A 16,157-nucleotide genomic window follows, 5' to 3' on the forward strand; every position below is an offset into this window, starting at 1 on the left:
AACTCAAAATATTTTTGTTTTGGATTGATAACCATAAATCAGTGTAGAGCTATATTATTGTTACTCTGTATTGCAAATGGTGGACAATGGCAACAGTTGAGCTCATTCACAACTTATATTTCTTTGTACCAAAAGCTGAATGTTCACTTGAGTTTCAGAGTTGTTGCCAGAGAACAGAATTGCCAAGAAAACATGCCCTAAGATAGTCTGCCCCTGTAACAGAAAAAATTGATTATCAAGGCAAATGACTACTCAGTTGGGCATTTGACCTCAGGTTCAATGAGTTATTGTAACAGGTGTGTGGGGGATGAAGCTAATAACAGGTGAAAATGACTTTTTTTGTCTTTATTTTCCTGTGTGGCTTCAATTTTAATTTTGATGTTATCTCTAGTACAACCTTTGTATAAATATCTTTTCAATGTGCCACTTGTGTCTCAAGTATTGTCTTTTGGTCGTGCAAAGGGGGAAGAAGATCCACTTTCCTGATAAAGTGAGAGATGTTGCCTCTCCTTTATAGGAAGTCTTTTGGAAAGGTTCACATTTCAGTCAGGGGTCTGATACATACAGGCTTCCCATGGTCCTGTGCTGCAGTGACCGTCCAGAGATAAGTGCTGTGAAACGTGGAGAAGTTTGATGCAGGCCTCAGTTCCATGGGTCTCAGTAATAACTTTGGTATGCCATGTTGGTACAATGGGACAATGGAGCAGATGGGTATTTAAGGGGAATGCGAGTGGCTAATGACCAACTTTTTTTTAATGAGGAACAGACAAAATGAGCAATTGGCCCAATGTAGCAGATGATTGAGGGCTCCCACCCATTAAGGTTTGCCAGGAGCCCGGCGAAGCCATCACTAGTGAGGCGGTGTTAGTACATTCAGCGGTACTAGACTGCACCTCTGGACATGGTCGGAGAGGTAGAGGCCCTCGGCGGCTCTGATTGTCTACGAGTATGGACCAGTGTTTCTCTCTCATCTTTCAGCAGTGATGAGCCAGAGGTTTCTGGTGGCTCAGTCTGGCACGTTCCATGTAAGCATTCCATCTTGGGTTCGAATCAGGCACAAGAGCATTGTCACATATCCTCCCCTTTTTCCTGCCTCTCTCAACTTTTAACTATCCAATAAAGGCAATAATAATAATGATAATTATAATCATCATACTCATAACCATATATAATCATACACCACCAAAAAAACAGCAGGAAGCATGGTGATGCAGCTTTCTCCAACTGTGCACCATGGATTTGGAACATGCTCAAAACTTATTTTTATGGCCTTGCTTTTAATTCATTTACCTGTATTTCATATTGTTGTAATGTTTCTTTTTATTTGTATCCCTCTTACTAAATTATTAACCTAGTGGTTTCATTGCAGCATTTTCCCCTTTTATCACCATATGATTTTATCTCTTATTTTTCTATTATCTTAATATTTCTTATTGTTTGAATGTTTCCTATTTTTAAATAATTTTTGCTTTTAAATAATTTCTTCTGTAAAGCACGTTGAGCTGCATTTTATGTTATGAATGGTGCTATATAAATAAAGTTAATATTAATACTACTACTAATAATAATAGAGAAAATGCAGTGAACCACCACAAGAAAAATGCCCCAATGCCTTAAGAAAGTATTAAAGTAGCATAAAAAAACACCCAAATGTCTAGAATTACTACTTTTATCAAAACAAAGCATCAAGATACAACCTCCACTAGAACCAAAAATGGAACTAGATGGGAAAGACATTGAACCAAATGTTAAATTACCTTCGGCCACCACTGCTCAAACAACTATAGGAGAAACACTGGTATGAACTATGAGGTGCTCAAATAGTTGGGTGATGTACATGATGAAATGAATGGAGGCAGACCTCTAAGGTAAGCATTATGAATGGAAGCAGACCTCTAAGGTAAGCATCATGGAAAAAGTGCTGGGTTTGGTTTAGAACCGCAATTACTACCGTAACCCCTCTCAGAGCCATGTCAGAACACAGTATGGTTATAATTGCAAACAGTACAAGTATTGAATATAAGTTTCTCTATATACAAAAATGGTACATTTATATACATATATAGAGTTCAAACATGAGCGCAGTTTGTGCAGGAATGAATTTAAGCCAATACATTCATACTTCATGATCTTTCTTAATACCAAATATTCTCTTTGACTGTTTTCATCTTCTTTAAGTAATTTCACAGTCCTGAACAAATGAATCAATTGTAAACATTTTAACCAGGGACTCTGTACTGGAAGTCCACTGGACTGTCATCCACACAGTATTCCAGAGGAATACGCGTTTATAAACTTTTGTAGGGATATATAAACAACCTGCCTTGCCTTGCTGGGATTATAGGGGTTATTGGGATTGTATAAGGATTATTGACTACCATTACTTCCCACTGTGTTACAGTAAATGATTACAGTTACCACTACGCTCTTTGGGTCATCAGTTCACCATTGAGATAACTTTCTTAAAGATTACCATAAAATTAGAATTTTTCAAAATGCCCGTTTCTAGTGGTACTGGCTACAAAATGAATGGAAGAGGTAAGGGTAAGAGAATGCTTTGAATAACTAATGAGTAAATTACATAACAATATATTGATAAATAATGTATTTATCGTTTGATGCATTCATTAAAAAACTATAAAGTTATTCACAGTATTTTACCAGTATACTCAGGTGCTCAAGAGAATGTTTCTACATGAAGAGAAACTGGAATGAACATGAGCTTTTTTAAATTCCTCATGTGCAGAGACAAGCCAACTTAAGTCTCACCTTAAACTGATTCTGACACATTAGTGAGCTTTGTGGCTAAATGACCCTTGGGTATTACATCACTATTTTCATGCTTACTTGAAGTAACTGCTTATCTGGAGATTGGCTATTTAAGACAGGGGCGGATAGATAACACTGCACTTATTGGCACTTGAGGATCTTAACATCAGTCACATTTCTCTTTGACATTCTTCTGTCACCTCATTGTGTTTTAAAACAATTATTCTCTTTTATTCCACCCATGGCTAAGCAAGACACCTGTTGAAAGATTGTTTGAACATCATAACCTGTTCAAAAGATGACAGACTCTGTGTCTGCATAGAGTAAAGGGACATCTAACAACCTTTCTTGATGGATCCAGGTTTTCACCCTAGCTTCCTGGTCTGTCTCTATGTTTACAATGGGAATGATTAAAATGACATAGACAGGTATGACATGGGCCCACTGGGGTACTTCCTGCTCCACAGTTCCAGACTGGCACTTCTGTGGCCACCTGAGTCTGACTGCTTGCGGGCCTTTTGTTTTTTGATCTCCCATGTGAAGTCCTCTATGGGACGCGGGCTGGCAGGGCTGCTCGAGCCTTCCGGCGTGCTCTCGGGGGTTCCCTCTATGATCTCGATGCAGGGAGCGTCCATCAAATCCATGATGCTGAAGGGTGCTGGCTCCGGCTGACACATCACCGACTTGTCCTCTGTATCCTGCCGAACCGGCCAACTCGAGCCCGCTTGGATCCCTACAGACACTCGGTCGTCTGTTTGTGTGGTGCTGTCGCTACCGGGCTCGCGGCACAAAGTCCACATGTTGTAGCACTGGGTGAAGTTGAAGAAGTTGCTGTTGAAGGTCTTCAGCTCGCCACACACATCCCTGCGCAGCTCCGCCAGCTCGTAGCGCATCGCAGAGATCTCATCTTTCCACTGCATGTTGAAGGCAGCCACCATGTTGGCAGACTCCTTGAAGGCCTGGATGGCTTGAGGGACAGGGGGATCAGAGGTGGATATGGGGGAGGCAGCGGGGACCCTGTACGTAGGTGGGGATGCCGGTGGGACAGAGATTGCGGTTACGGTGGAGCTAGTACTGTGCTGGCTGCGAGCGGCAGCCGTCTCTCGCTCCAGCTTCTCTAGCTCCACATAGGCAGAGGAGCTCGCACCGTCATCGTCGTCTATCATGTCTTCATTTAGTAAAGAGGTGCCATCCAGAGCATCATATCCCTCTGGAAGACAGATTTAAATATGCAAACAAAGGGACATTCAAAGTGAAAGGAACAGCTGGAGTGTGATTTGATTTGGATTCTGAACTAGGAAATGAACACATATCTATGGAAAACATACAGTGTGTGAGTCATTCCAAATACTTAAAAAGATGGGACCTCAAAGCCTCCCTGCTTGGTACTGAGGATCCAAGAGTTGGTCAGGGGTAAGCACCCGCCATGGATTGGCATCCTGTCCAAAATGGTGTACTGTCCCTAAGATGCTTCACCCCACATGAACAAGAGGTAAGCTCTCACCCTATGGGCCATCTTTCACCCCACATGAACAAGAGGTAAGCTCTCACCCTATGGGCCATCTTTCACCCCACAGACAAGAGGTAAGCTATCATCCTATGGGCCATCTTTCACCCCACAGACACAAGAGGTAAGCTCTCACCCTATGGGCCATCTTTCACCCCACAGAAACAAGAAGTAAGCTCTCACCCTATGGGCCATCTTTCACCCCACAGAAACAAGAGGTAAGCTCTCACCCTATGGGCCATCTTTCACCCCACAGACACAAGAGGTAAGCTCTCACCCTGTGGGCCATCTTTCACCCCACAGAAACAAGAAGTATGCTCTCACCCTATGGGCCATCTTTCACCCCACAGACACAAGAGGTAAGCTCTCACCCTGTGGGCCATCTTTCACCGCACAGAAACAAGAAGTATGCTCTCACCCTATGGGCCATCTTTCACCCCACAGACACAAGAGGTAAGCTCTCACCCTATGGGCCATCTTTCACCCCACAGACACAAGAGGTAAGCTCTCACCCTGTGGGCCATCTTTCACCCCACAGAAACAAGAAGTATGCTCTCACCCTATGGGCCATCTTTCACCCCACAGACACAAGAGGTAAGCTCTCACCCTGTGGGCCATCTTTCACCGCACAGAAACAAGAAGTATGCTCTCACCCTATGGGCCATCTTTCACCCCACAGACACAAGAGGTAAGCTCTCACCCTATGGGCCATCTTTCACCCCACAGACACAAGAGGTAAGCTCTCACCCTGTGGGCCATCTTTCACCCCACAGAAACAAGAAGTATGCTCTCACCCTATGGGCCATCTTTCACCCCACAGACACAAGAGGTAAGCTCTCACCCTGTGGGCCATCTTTCACCGCACAGACACAAGAGGTAAGCTCTCACCCTGTGGGCCATCTTTCACCACACAGAAACAAGAAGTATGCTCTCACCCTATGGGCCATCTTTCACCCCACAGACACAAGAGGTAAGCTCTCACCCTGTGGGCCATCTTTCACCGCACAGACACAAGAGGTAAGCTCTCACCCTGTGGGCCATCTTTCACCACACAGAAACAAGAAGTATGCTCTCACCCTATGGGCCATCTTTCACCCCACAGACACAAGAGGTAAGCTCTCACCCTATGGGCCATCTTTCACCCCACAGACAAAAGGTAAGCTCTCACCCTATGGGCCATCTTTCACCCCACAGAAACAAGAGGTAAGCTCTCACCCTATGGGCCATCTTTCACCCCACAGACAAGAAGTAAGCTCTCACCCTATGGGCCATCTTTCACCCCACAGACAAGAAGTAAGCTCTCACCCTATGGGCCATCTTTCACCCCACAGACAAGAAGTAAGCTCTCACCCTATGGGCCATCTTTCACCTCACAGACAAGAAGTAAGCTCTCACCCTATGGGCCATCTTTCACCCCACAGACAAGCAGTAAGCTCTCACCCTATGGGCCATCTTTCACCCCACAGACAAGAAGTAAGCTCTCACCCTATGGGCCATCTTTCACCTCACAGACAAGAGGTAAGCTTTCACCCTATGGGCCATCTTTCACCCCACAGACAAAAGGTAAGCTCTCACCCTATGGGCCATCTTTCACCCCACAGACAAGAAGTAAGCTCTCACCGTATGGGCCATCTTTCACCCCACAGAAACAAGAAGTAAGCTCTCACCCTATAGGCCACCTTTCACCCCACAGACAAGAACTAAGCTCTCACCCTATGGGCCATCTTTCACCCCACAGACAAGAAGTAAGCTCTCACCCTATGGGCCATCTTTCACCCCACAGACAAGAAGTAAGCTCTCACCCTATGGGCCATCTTTCACCTCAGAGACAAGAAGTAAGCTCTCACCCTATGGGCCATCTTTCACCCCACAGACAAGAAGTAAGCTCTCACCCTATGGGCCATCTTTCACCCCACAGACAAGAAGTAAGCTCTCACCCTATGGGCCATCTTTCACCTCACAGACAAGAGGTAAGCTCTCACCCTATGGGCCATCTTTCACCCCACAGACAAGAGGTAAGCTCTCACCCTATGGGCCATCTTTCACCCCACAGACAAGAAGCTCTCACCGTATGGGCCATCTTTCACCCCACAGAAACAAGAAGTAAGCTCTCACCCTATAGGCCACCTTTCACCCCACAGACAAGAACTAAGCTCTCACCCTATGGGCCATCTTTCACCTCACAGACAAGAACTAAGCTCTCACCCTATGGGCCATCTTTCACCCCACAGACAAGAACTAAGCTCTCACCCTATGGGCCATCTTTCACCTCACAGACAAGAAGTAAGCTCTCACCCTATGGGCCATCTTTCACCCCACAGACAAGAACTAAGCTCTCACCCTATGGGCCATCTTTCACCTCACAGACAAGAAGTAAGCTCTCACCCTATAGGCCACCTTTCACCCCACAGACAAGAACTAAGCTCTCACCCTATGGGCCATCTTTCACCCCACAGACAAGAAGTAAGCTATCACCCTATGGGCCATCTTTCACCCAACAGACAAGAGGTAAGCTCTCACCCTATGGGCCATCTTTCACCTCACAGACAAGAACTAAGCTCTCACCCTATGGGCCATCTTTCACCCCACAGAAACAAGAAGTAAGCTCTCACCCTATGGGCCATCTTTCACCCCACAGAAACAAGAAGTAAGCTCTCCCCCTATGGGCCATCTTTCACCTCACAGAAACAAGAAGTATGCTCTCACCCTATGGGCCATCTTTCACCTCACAGAAACAAGAGGTAAGCTCTCACCCTATGGGCCACCTTTCACCTCACAGACAAGAGGTAAGCTCTCACCCTATGGGCCATCTTTCACCTCACAGACAAGAGGTAAGCTCTCACCCTATAGGCCATCTTTCACCCCACAGACAAGAGGTAAGCTCTCACCCTATGGGCCACCTTTCACCTCACAGACAAGAGGTAAGCTCTCACCCTATGGGCCATCTTTCACCCCACAGACAAGAAGTAAGCTCTCGCCCTATGGGCCATCTTTCACCCCACAGACAAGAAGTAAGCTCTCACCCTATGGGCCACCTTTCACCCCACAGACAAGAAGTAAGTTCATCCTATGGGCCACCTTTCACCCCACAGACAAGAAGTAAGCTCTCACCCTATGGGCCACCTTTCACCCCACAGACAAGAAGTAAGCTCATCCTATGGGCCACCTTTCACCCCACAGACAAGAAGTAAGCTCATCCTATGGGACACCTTTCACCCCACAAACAAGAAGTAAGCTCTCACCTTATGGGCCATCTTCCACCCCACAGACAAGAGGTAAGCCCTCACCATATAAGCCACCTTTCACCCCACAAGCAAGATGTAAGCTCTCACCCTATGGGCCATCTTTCACCCCACAGAAAAGAAGTAAGCTCTCACCCTATGGGCCATCTTTCACCCCACAGACAAGAAGTAAGCTCTCACCCTATGGGCCACCTTTCACCCCACAGACAAGAGGTAAGCTCTCACCCTATGGGCCACCTTTCACCCCACAGACAAGAGGTAAGCTCTCACCCTATGGGCCATCTTTCACCCCACAGAAAAGAAGTAAGCTCTCACCCTATGGGCCATCTTTCACCCCACAGACAAGAAGTAAGCTCTCACCCTATGGGCCACCTTTCACCCGACAAACAAGAGGTAAGCTCTCACCTATGGGGTACCTTTCACCCCACAGACAAGAGGTAAGCTCTCACCCTATGGGCCACCTTTCACCCCACAGACAAGAAGTAAGCTCTCACCCTACTGGCCATCTTTCACCCCACAGAAACAAGAGGTAAGCTCTCACCCTATGGGCTACCTTTCACCCCACAGACAAGCGGTAAGCTCTCACCCTATGGGACACCTTTCACCCCACAGAAACAAAACGTAAGCTCTCACCCTATGGGACACTTTTCACCCCACAGACAAGAGGTAAGCTCTCACCCTATGGGCCACCTTTCACCCCACAGAAACAAGAGGTAAGCTCTCACCCTATGGGCTACCTTTCACCCCACAGACAAGCGGTAAGCTCTCACCCTATGGGCCATCTTTCACCCCACAGACAAGAAGTAAGCTCTCACCCTATGGGACACCTTTCACCCCACAGAAACAAGAGGTAAGCTCTCACCCTATGAGACACCTTTCACCCCACAGAAACAAGAGGTAAGCTCTCACCCTATGGGCCACCTTACACCCCACAGAAACAAGAGGTAAGCTCTCACCCTATGGGCTACCTCAGCTCCAGCAATGATTACTGGTGTGAGGAAATGGTATCATCCCCTCGAATGGAAATTCACTTTTGATTCAAACGTAAATGTACTGGTGGCGGCATTCATAGCAAAATGCTTTTTGGCAGCAGTGCTTATCACTAGTAAAAGCTTATATAGGTGGATATATGTTTATGTATTAGCAGTGCTTATCACTAGTAAAAGCTTATATAGGTGGATATATGTTTATGTATGAGCAGTGCTTATCATTGGTAAAAGCTTATAGGTGGATATATGTTTATGTATTAGCAGTGCTTATCATTAGTAAAAGCTTATAGGTGGATATATGTTTATGTATTAGCAATACTTATCATTAGTAAAAGCTTATATAGGTGGATATATGTTTATGTATTAGCAATGCTTATATCATTAGTAAAAGCTTATATAGGTGGATATATGTTTATGTATGAGCAGTGGTTATCATTAGTAAAAGCTTATATAGGTGGATATATGTTTATATATGAGCAGTGCTTATCATTAGTAAAAGCTTATAGGTGGATATATGTGTATGTAAGAGCAGTGGTTATCATTAGTAAAAGCTTATATAGGTGGATATATGTTTATGTATGAGCAGTGCTCATCATTAGGACAAGCTTATATAGGTGGATATATGTTTATGTATTAGCAGTGCTTATCATTAGTCAAAGTTTATAGGTGGATATATGTTTGTATATGAGCAGTGCTTATCATTAGAAAAAGCTTATAGGTGGATATATGTTTATGTATGAGCAGTGCTTATTAGTAAAAGCTTATATAGGTGGATATATGTATGAGCAGTGCTTATCATTAGTAAAAGCTTATATAGTTGGATATATGTTTATGTATTAGCAGTGCTTATCATTAGTAAAAGCTTATATAGGTGGATATGTTTATGTATTAGCACTGCTTATCATTAGTAAAAGCTTATATAGGTGGATATGTTTGTGTATGAGCAGTGCTTATCATTAGAAAAAGCTTATAGGTGGATATATGTTTATGTATTAGCAGTGCTTATTAGTAAAAGCTTATATAGGTGGATATATGTATGAGCAGTGCTTATCATTAGTAAAAGCTTATATAGGTGGATATATGTTTATGTATTAGCAGTGCTTATCATTAGTAAAAGCTTATATAGGTGGATATGTTTATGTATGAGCAGTGCTTATCATTAGAAAAAGCTTATATAGGTGGATATATGTTTATGTATTAGCAGTGCTTATCATTAGTAAAAGCTTATATAGGTGGATATGTTTGTGTATGAGCAGTGCTTATCATTAGAAAAAGCTTATAGGTGGATATATGTTTATGTATTAGCAGTGCTTATTAGTAAAAGCTTATATAGGTGGATATATGTATGAGCAGTGCTTATCATTAGTAAAAGCTTATATAGGTGGATATATGTTTATGTATTAGCAGTGCTTATCATTAGTAAAAGCTTATATAGGTGGATATGTTTATGTATGAGCAGTGCTTATCATTAGAAAAAGCTTATATAGGTGGATATATGTTTATGTATGAGCAGTGCTTATCATTAGAAAAAGCTTATATAGGTGGATATATGTTTATGTTTGAGCAGTGGTTATCATTATTAAAAGCTTATATAGGTGGATATATGTTTATGTATTAGCAGTGCTTATCATTAGTAAAAGCTTATATAGGTGGATATGTTTATGTATTAGCAGTGCTTATCATTAGTAAAAGCTTATATAGGTGGATATATGTTTATGTATGAGCAGTGCTTATATCATTAGTAAAAGCTTATATAGGTGGATGTTTGTGTATGAGCAGTGCTTATCATTAGAAAAAGCTTATAGGTGGATATATGTTTATGTATGAGCAGTGCTTATTAGTAAAAGCTTATATAGGTGGATATATGTTTATGTATGAGCAGTGCTCATCATTAGTAAAAGCTTATATATGTGGATATATGTTTATGTATTAGCAGTGCTTATCACTAATAAAAGCTTATATAGGTGGATATATGTTTATGTATGAGCAGTGCTTATCATTAGTAAAAGCTTATATAGGTGGATATATGTTTATTATGTACTTTTTATGTGCAGAAGGGTAGCTTTTTCCTAAAAATCCACAAGAGGTTCAGCAGCTCCAGTTAATGGTGAAGAATGATAGTTAATTCTTATCATAAACCCTACAGAATAGAAAACACATGTTACTGAAATAGGTTCTTGAGTGTTATTGATCTCACATACTACTGAATATCATTGGACTCACATACTGTAGGCTTTTCATAGTGTTTTTACACTGCCTTCTCAATCATCTCAAATAACATCAAGCTTCTTTCCAGCTTTTCACAGCACAGCACAGTGTAGAGCAGAATCAAACATATGATATATCAATCATTTTAAAATGATAAATCCATTTTCAGAGAACCTCTCTCAAAACATATCTCTCAGATCGATGTTTCTGAGTTTAAATTTGTGCCATTTTTGTGCAAAAGAAAAGATGTAAAGGGAATAGGAGAATCATTACCCATTGGGCCAAGAAGCAGATATGAACCCTATTGAACATATCAGGTCCATCGCCACAAGGCTGATTGGACCATGTGGAGTAACCCGGTTGGGGGGGACTCTCCCCCCCTACAGGGTTGCACCAGGGAGAGGCTGCAATCCCACAGTCAAAAACAGCTGACAGACTCAATGCCAAGGGTTAGACTGGCACACACATGTGGCCTTTACGGGACTTTTACAACTTTCAAGGAAGGAAAAAAATATAAAAATAAAGTTCACACATGTACAGCAGACACATGCTGCTCTCACAAATGATTGGAGACAGTGGCAATGCGACAACATTCAGTGCTATTTTATGGTTACGTTATGAAAACATTACGAGAAGTTTGGAAAGTACATTTGTGTCATACATTTACACTGATATGGTGGTCTTAGCACACTTAAAATAGAGACACAGCAAACAACTCACAAAAGCCAGTGTGGCATTCATCAATATACTGTCATCAATATTCCTCCTTCCATTCAAAGAATTCATTCAAACGTAAGAAGGAAAACAATAGAGCAAGACCAAGCGTCTGAGTTTTGTGAGTTGTTTGGAACCCTGTTTGCTGCTCTGTATACCATAACAGAATATTTCTACCTGCTATATATATATATTTATTTATCTTTACTGAGAAGGCAGTGCAAAAACACACATATACATAGATATATGTATGCATGTCAACATTAAAATACCTGCGACAATCATCATTGACGCCTCCAGCTGTTCTTTCCCCCAGGTGATGTCTGGTCAAATGGAGAGGGATTTGCTGCATCATGGGATCCCTTCCCCACTCAAGGGCCCACTAGCTTCACATGGGGTTTGGTTGGTAAGCCACTTAGAATCAGTTCTTAAATAGTGTACTGTACTAGCATACTGTATAGATATCAATACTTGTCCTAGTCAAGATAGGTTGGAGAATTTCCTTTATTTATTTATTTATTTATTTTGCGGCCACTATTCCCTCATAACACTGCAAAGAGGACACCAAAGGTTTATACCAGAAATATTATTTACAATATGGCTTGCTTGGGAGGTGACAGCATATAACTAATCACCCTCCAGGGAACCCTCCGTCGCCATAGCCTTGTCTCATATGCTGTAATTGATGCATCAAGCCAATCTTCAAAATACAGCTTCATAACATAGAGCCAACTGCTTTGTTAATCCATTTAGAGCTAGCAGAATTGGAGGAGAGAGCTTATTGGCTGAATAGAGTTCAGCGGGTAAGACAGTGGGATTGGAGAACGCTCCTTTATCCTCTGTACTTCTGTCACATCCAAGAAATCGTAGACACCCAATCGAACATGAGGATAACAAAACAAAATTCCAGATTGAACAAGAAACAAATCCCACAAATGATTAAAAGTGCAAATGTCTCCAATATTAAATTGACAGAATCAAAAAGTGTAGAAAAACACTAAAAATCCAGGTCATAATATAAAAAAATGCACATAATTAAATAAAAGTGTTTCAATAGGGTTCATAGCTTTACTCTTGCAGGCAAACACCAAATGCACTTAAGATTGAGGGAGTTACTGCAATTGCTCTGTTTGCACAAAGAACCTGTTGATTTTAGGGCTATATTGTGTGTACTGTATTGCATTAAGCTTTGAAAGCCTTGCAGTATGTCGTACAAATAACATTTCAAGAGTCCAAAAACTTGGACTACAAACATGCACTGTCATCAGAACTCTAACATTTTAAAAAACATCTATTTGAAAAGTGTTTTTTGTGCATTGTTACACAAAAATGGAAGCTCAAATTGAAATATAGTGAATAATATTCCATTTGCTCAATCGGAAACTTGCAATTCAAGGGAAAACTGACTAAGACCCATCGAGGAGTGTTGTGGTGATATCTACTTGGCATTACTAAATGAGTTATTTGGACTGAGAACACTGCTCAAGCGTTATACAGTTTCATGCAACACAATACAACAATCTTGTCAATAACTCAGGGCATAACTGGGCAGTTCCTTTGTGCAACCAGCATGTGTGTACTGTATGTGTGTGCGTTCTAGTCTCTAGACGTTGTTGACTTACCTTAAATTGTTACATGACTGACTTGTATTTTTCTGCCTTGTGTTCTGTAAACTTATGATGTCAATCACAAGGTCAGTTAAAAAAATGTTCTGCTAATTTATTGGCGTAACGGAGCAGGGGGAGGAAAGGCGGGAGGCGTGTTCAGTGTATCCTCTCAACACAAATATGTCGCCAACCTAGCCCTCCCCTACCCCTGACCCGTTTCCTCCTTTCACCCCCTCCCTACTGTATGTAACTCACACTCTCCTCACAACACATAAAGTACACCACAGTTTCACATGCTTAGGGTAGGGCCTGGTCCTCTTAGGCATGCCATGTAACGTGACTGTGGCGTGTTGTGATGCCGTGTACAGTGGCCATGTGTTTTGCCGTTTGAGCGGCTTGAATGGGACCCTCCCACCACCCCTTTACACTTGTCTCCAGCTCCTCCCACCGCCCCTTTACACTCGTCTCCAGCTCCTCCCACCGCCCCTTTACACTCGTCTCCAGCTCCTCCCACCGCCCCTTTACACTCGTCTCCAGCTCCTCCCACCGCCCCTTTACACTCGTCTCCAGCTCCTCCCACCGCCCCTTTACACTCGTCTCCAGCTCCTCCCACCGCCCCTTTACACTCGTCTCCAGCTCCTCCCACCGCCCCTTTACACTCGTCTCCAGCTCCTCCCACCGCCCCTTTACACTCGTCTCCAGCTCTGCAACATCACAAGTGACCGAGCGGAAGCTTGGCTAATTATGCGTGGATCGACCGGAAGCTTGGCTAATGATGCGTGGATCGACCGGAAGCTTGGCTAATGATGCGTGGATCGTGCAAGGTAACACACACAAGCAAACCCATCTAAACACTCAGGAGTATGCAGAGGCAAAACAAACACGCACGCACACACGCCATAGCTTCCAAAGAAAATGACTGGACTCATTCAGCCCGGCATCTCTCAAGCTCAAGGGTACCCCACTGTACATATGTAGGTATGTCAGCTTTGTGCGCATGTATAGGATGTATGAGGATATGTAGTCTAGGCCCTCTCTCGTTTGGGGATTGGGGGGGATTTTTTACCTGTTGTGGATCTGAGAGTTGAAGTGACAGTGGAGGATGTCATTGAAGGCAAGCAGTCGTCATCTTGGGAATAACCAGCCTGAATTGCACGGAGGTAACTGTGGCTTCGAGTGCGGAACGAGCCAGGCAGGTCCAAGGCCTCCATGGCCTGGGATTCTACTTCACTAAAAACGGACTCGCAAACTGACTCAAACTGGCCATTGATCTCAGTCTCACTCACCTGAGAGACAAAAACAGGAATAGCAGTCCTTAATTTTTCCTCTTCCTTTCTCTTTCTCACTTTGATTCTTCCCCTTTGCACAGCAAATATGAAGGAGTGTTAGCATAAGGAAATGCCACTGTCAATTCCGACCTTAAACTGAATCAATGTCTTGACCAAATGAAAAAAATGGGCAGATAACAAAAAGACAATCAACAAAAGTATTCAATTTGTTATAAAGCATTCTATTTAGCACAAACCCAAAGTTATCAAAGATGTATACGATATGTTACTACATGAAAAATAGGAAAGCAGGTGTCCTTTCAACCTAGTCAGAGGCAGAAAAAAGATTTAACACAGTAAAATAAAAAAAGAAAGAAAGAAAAAACACTGCATATAAAATAAATAAAAATAAAAAATGGTATCTGGTAGCTCTAGCAAGTCTCTTTTTGTGATAATTTTATTCTAAATTCTTCTAGCTGACACAAGATGATAAATTCATTTGGTTCATATTTGGGAACATGCAGTAAAATCCTCTCACTATAAAACAGAAACAGTCTATTCTATCATAGTCATGCTGTAAACTGTATAGTTTGGATATTATGAATATTATCTATATAGCTCAGTTGAGAAAATCAAATAATATTGATGGATGCTTTAAACATGCAAAGACAACAATGATCTGGTCAGCAGAATAGCATTAACATAATATTTTCCTCATCTTTTCAACATTTTTACTAGTATATTACCAAGGAGAGTGGGGTCCCACAATTTATTCCTAGATTAGAGATCTTATTCCAGCAATTTTGACTATCAGTGTGCTTTAAATGGGTGATAGCCCCCTCAATAATAAGTAGATTGTTCAACCATTCCCATGGACAGAAATGTCTCCTTCTACTCCTACTCATAGAGGCTACATAAGGTTTTTCATCTACTCCTACTCATAGAGGCTACATAAGGTTTTTCATCTACTCCTACTCATAGAGGCTACATAAGGTTTTGAATTCCTACTCATAGAGGCTACATAAGGTTTTGAATCTATTCCTACTCATAGAGGCTACATAAGGTTTTTCATCTACTCCTACTCATAGAGGCTACATAAGGTTTTTCATCTACTCCTACTCATAGAGGCTACATAAGGTTTTTCATCTACTCCTACTCATAGAGGCTACATAAGGTTTTTCATCTATTCCTACTCATAGAGGCTACATAAGGTTTTTCATCTACTCCTACTCATAGAGGCTACATAAGGTTTTTCATCTACTCCTACTCATAGAGGCTACATAAGGTTTTTCATCTACTCCTACTCATAGAGGCTACATAAGGTTTTTCATCTATTCCTACTCATAGAGGCTACATAACGTTTTTCCATCTACCCCTACTCATTGAGGCTACATAACTTTTTCATCTACTCCTACTCAGAGGCTACAGAACGTTTTTCCATCTACCCCTACTCATTGAGGCTACATAACTTTTTCATCTACTCCTACTCAGAGGCTACAGAACGTTTTTCAGTTATGTCACGAATCTCCTAGCAACGACAGCTGGTGCCATCATGGAGGTCCACTAGAGAATTGGCTGTGCACAAATAATGGCTAAATATATGACATCGGGGCAACAAAAAAAAAAGAGCCACTTTCAAAAGATTGTTGAGGAATGGGTGTAGGTCAATTCAGCAATGCCATGGGCAAAAATTAATTGTCTGATAAGGTAGGTTTGTTTGCAAATGTAGGTTTAATACTGTGATACCTGCACAGTAAACTGTCTCATCTTCAGCCCCTAGCCTTTACTCCAAAACACTCTGAGAAGAGTCAGCTCAACAGTTGTTTCTTGGCTTTGTTAGCTAGCTAACTATA

The 16,157-nt window shown here is 42.3% G+C and overlaps 1 protein-coding gene across 1 annotated transcript in view; it reads right to left on the bottom strand.

Annotated features, from left to right (window-relative positions):
* Positions 1–3,179: 3,179 nt before the first annotated feature.
* The window catches only part of dlgap2b (discs, large homolog-associated protein 2b), a gene marked incomplete at both ends in the record, with an annotated part of 41,181 nt that continues 28,203 nt past the window's right edge, over positions 3,180–16,157 (bottom strand). The window contains 2 exons of the mRNA XM_083642541.1: positions 3,180–3,979; positions 14,103–14,322. Coding sequence (XP_083498667.1) covers positions 3,180–3,979; positions 14,103–14,322 — 1,020 coding nt within the window. The remainder of the gene's footprint in view (positions 3,980–14,102; positions 14,323–16,157) is intronic.

This window comes from Poromitra crassiceps (genome assembly GCF_964638095.1).
Source record: "Poromitra crassiceps genome assembly, chromosome: 9".
In the NCBI taxonomy this organism is placed as follows: domain Eukaryota; kingdom Metazoa; phylum Chordata; class Actinopteri; order Beryciformes; family Melamphaidae; genus Poromitra; species Poromitra crassiceps.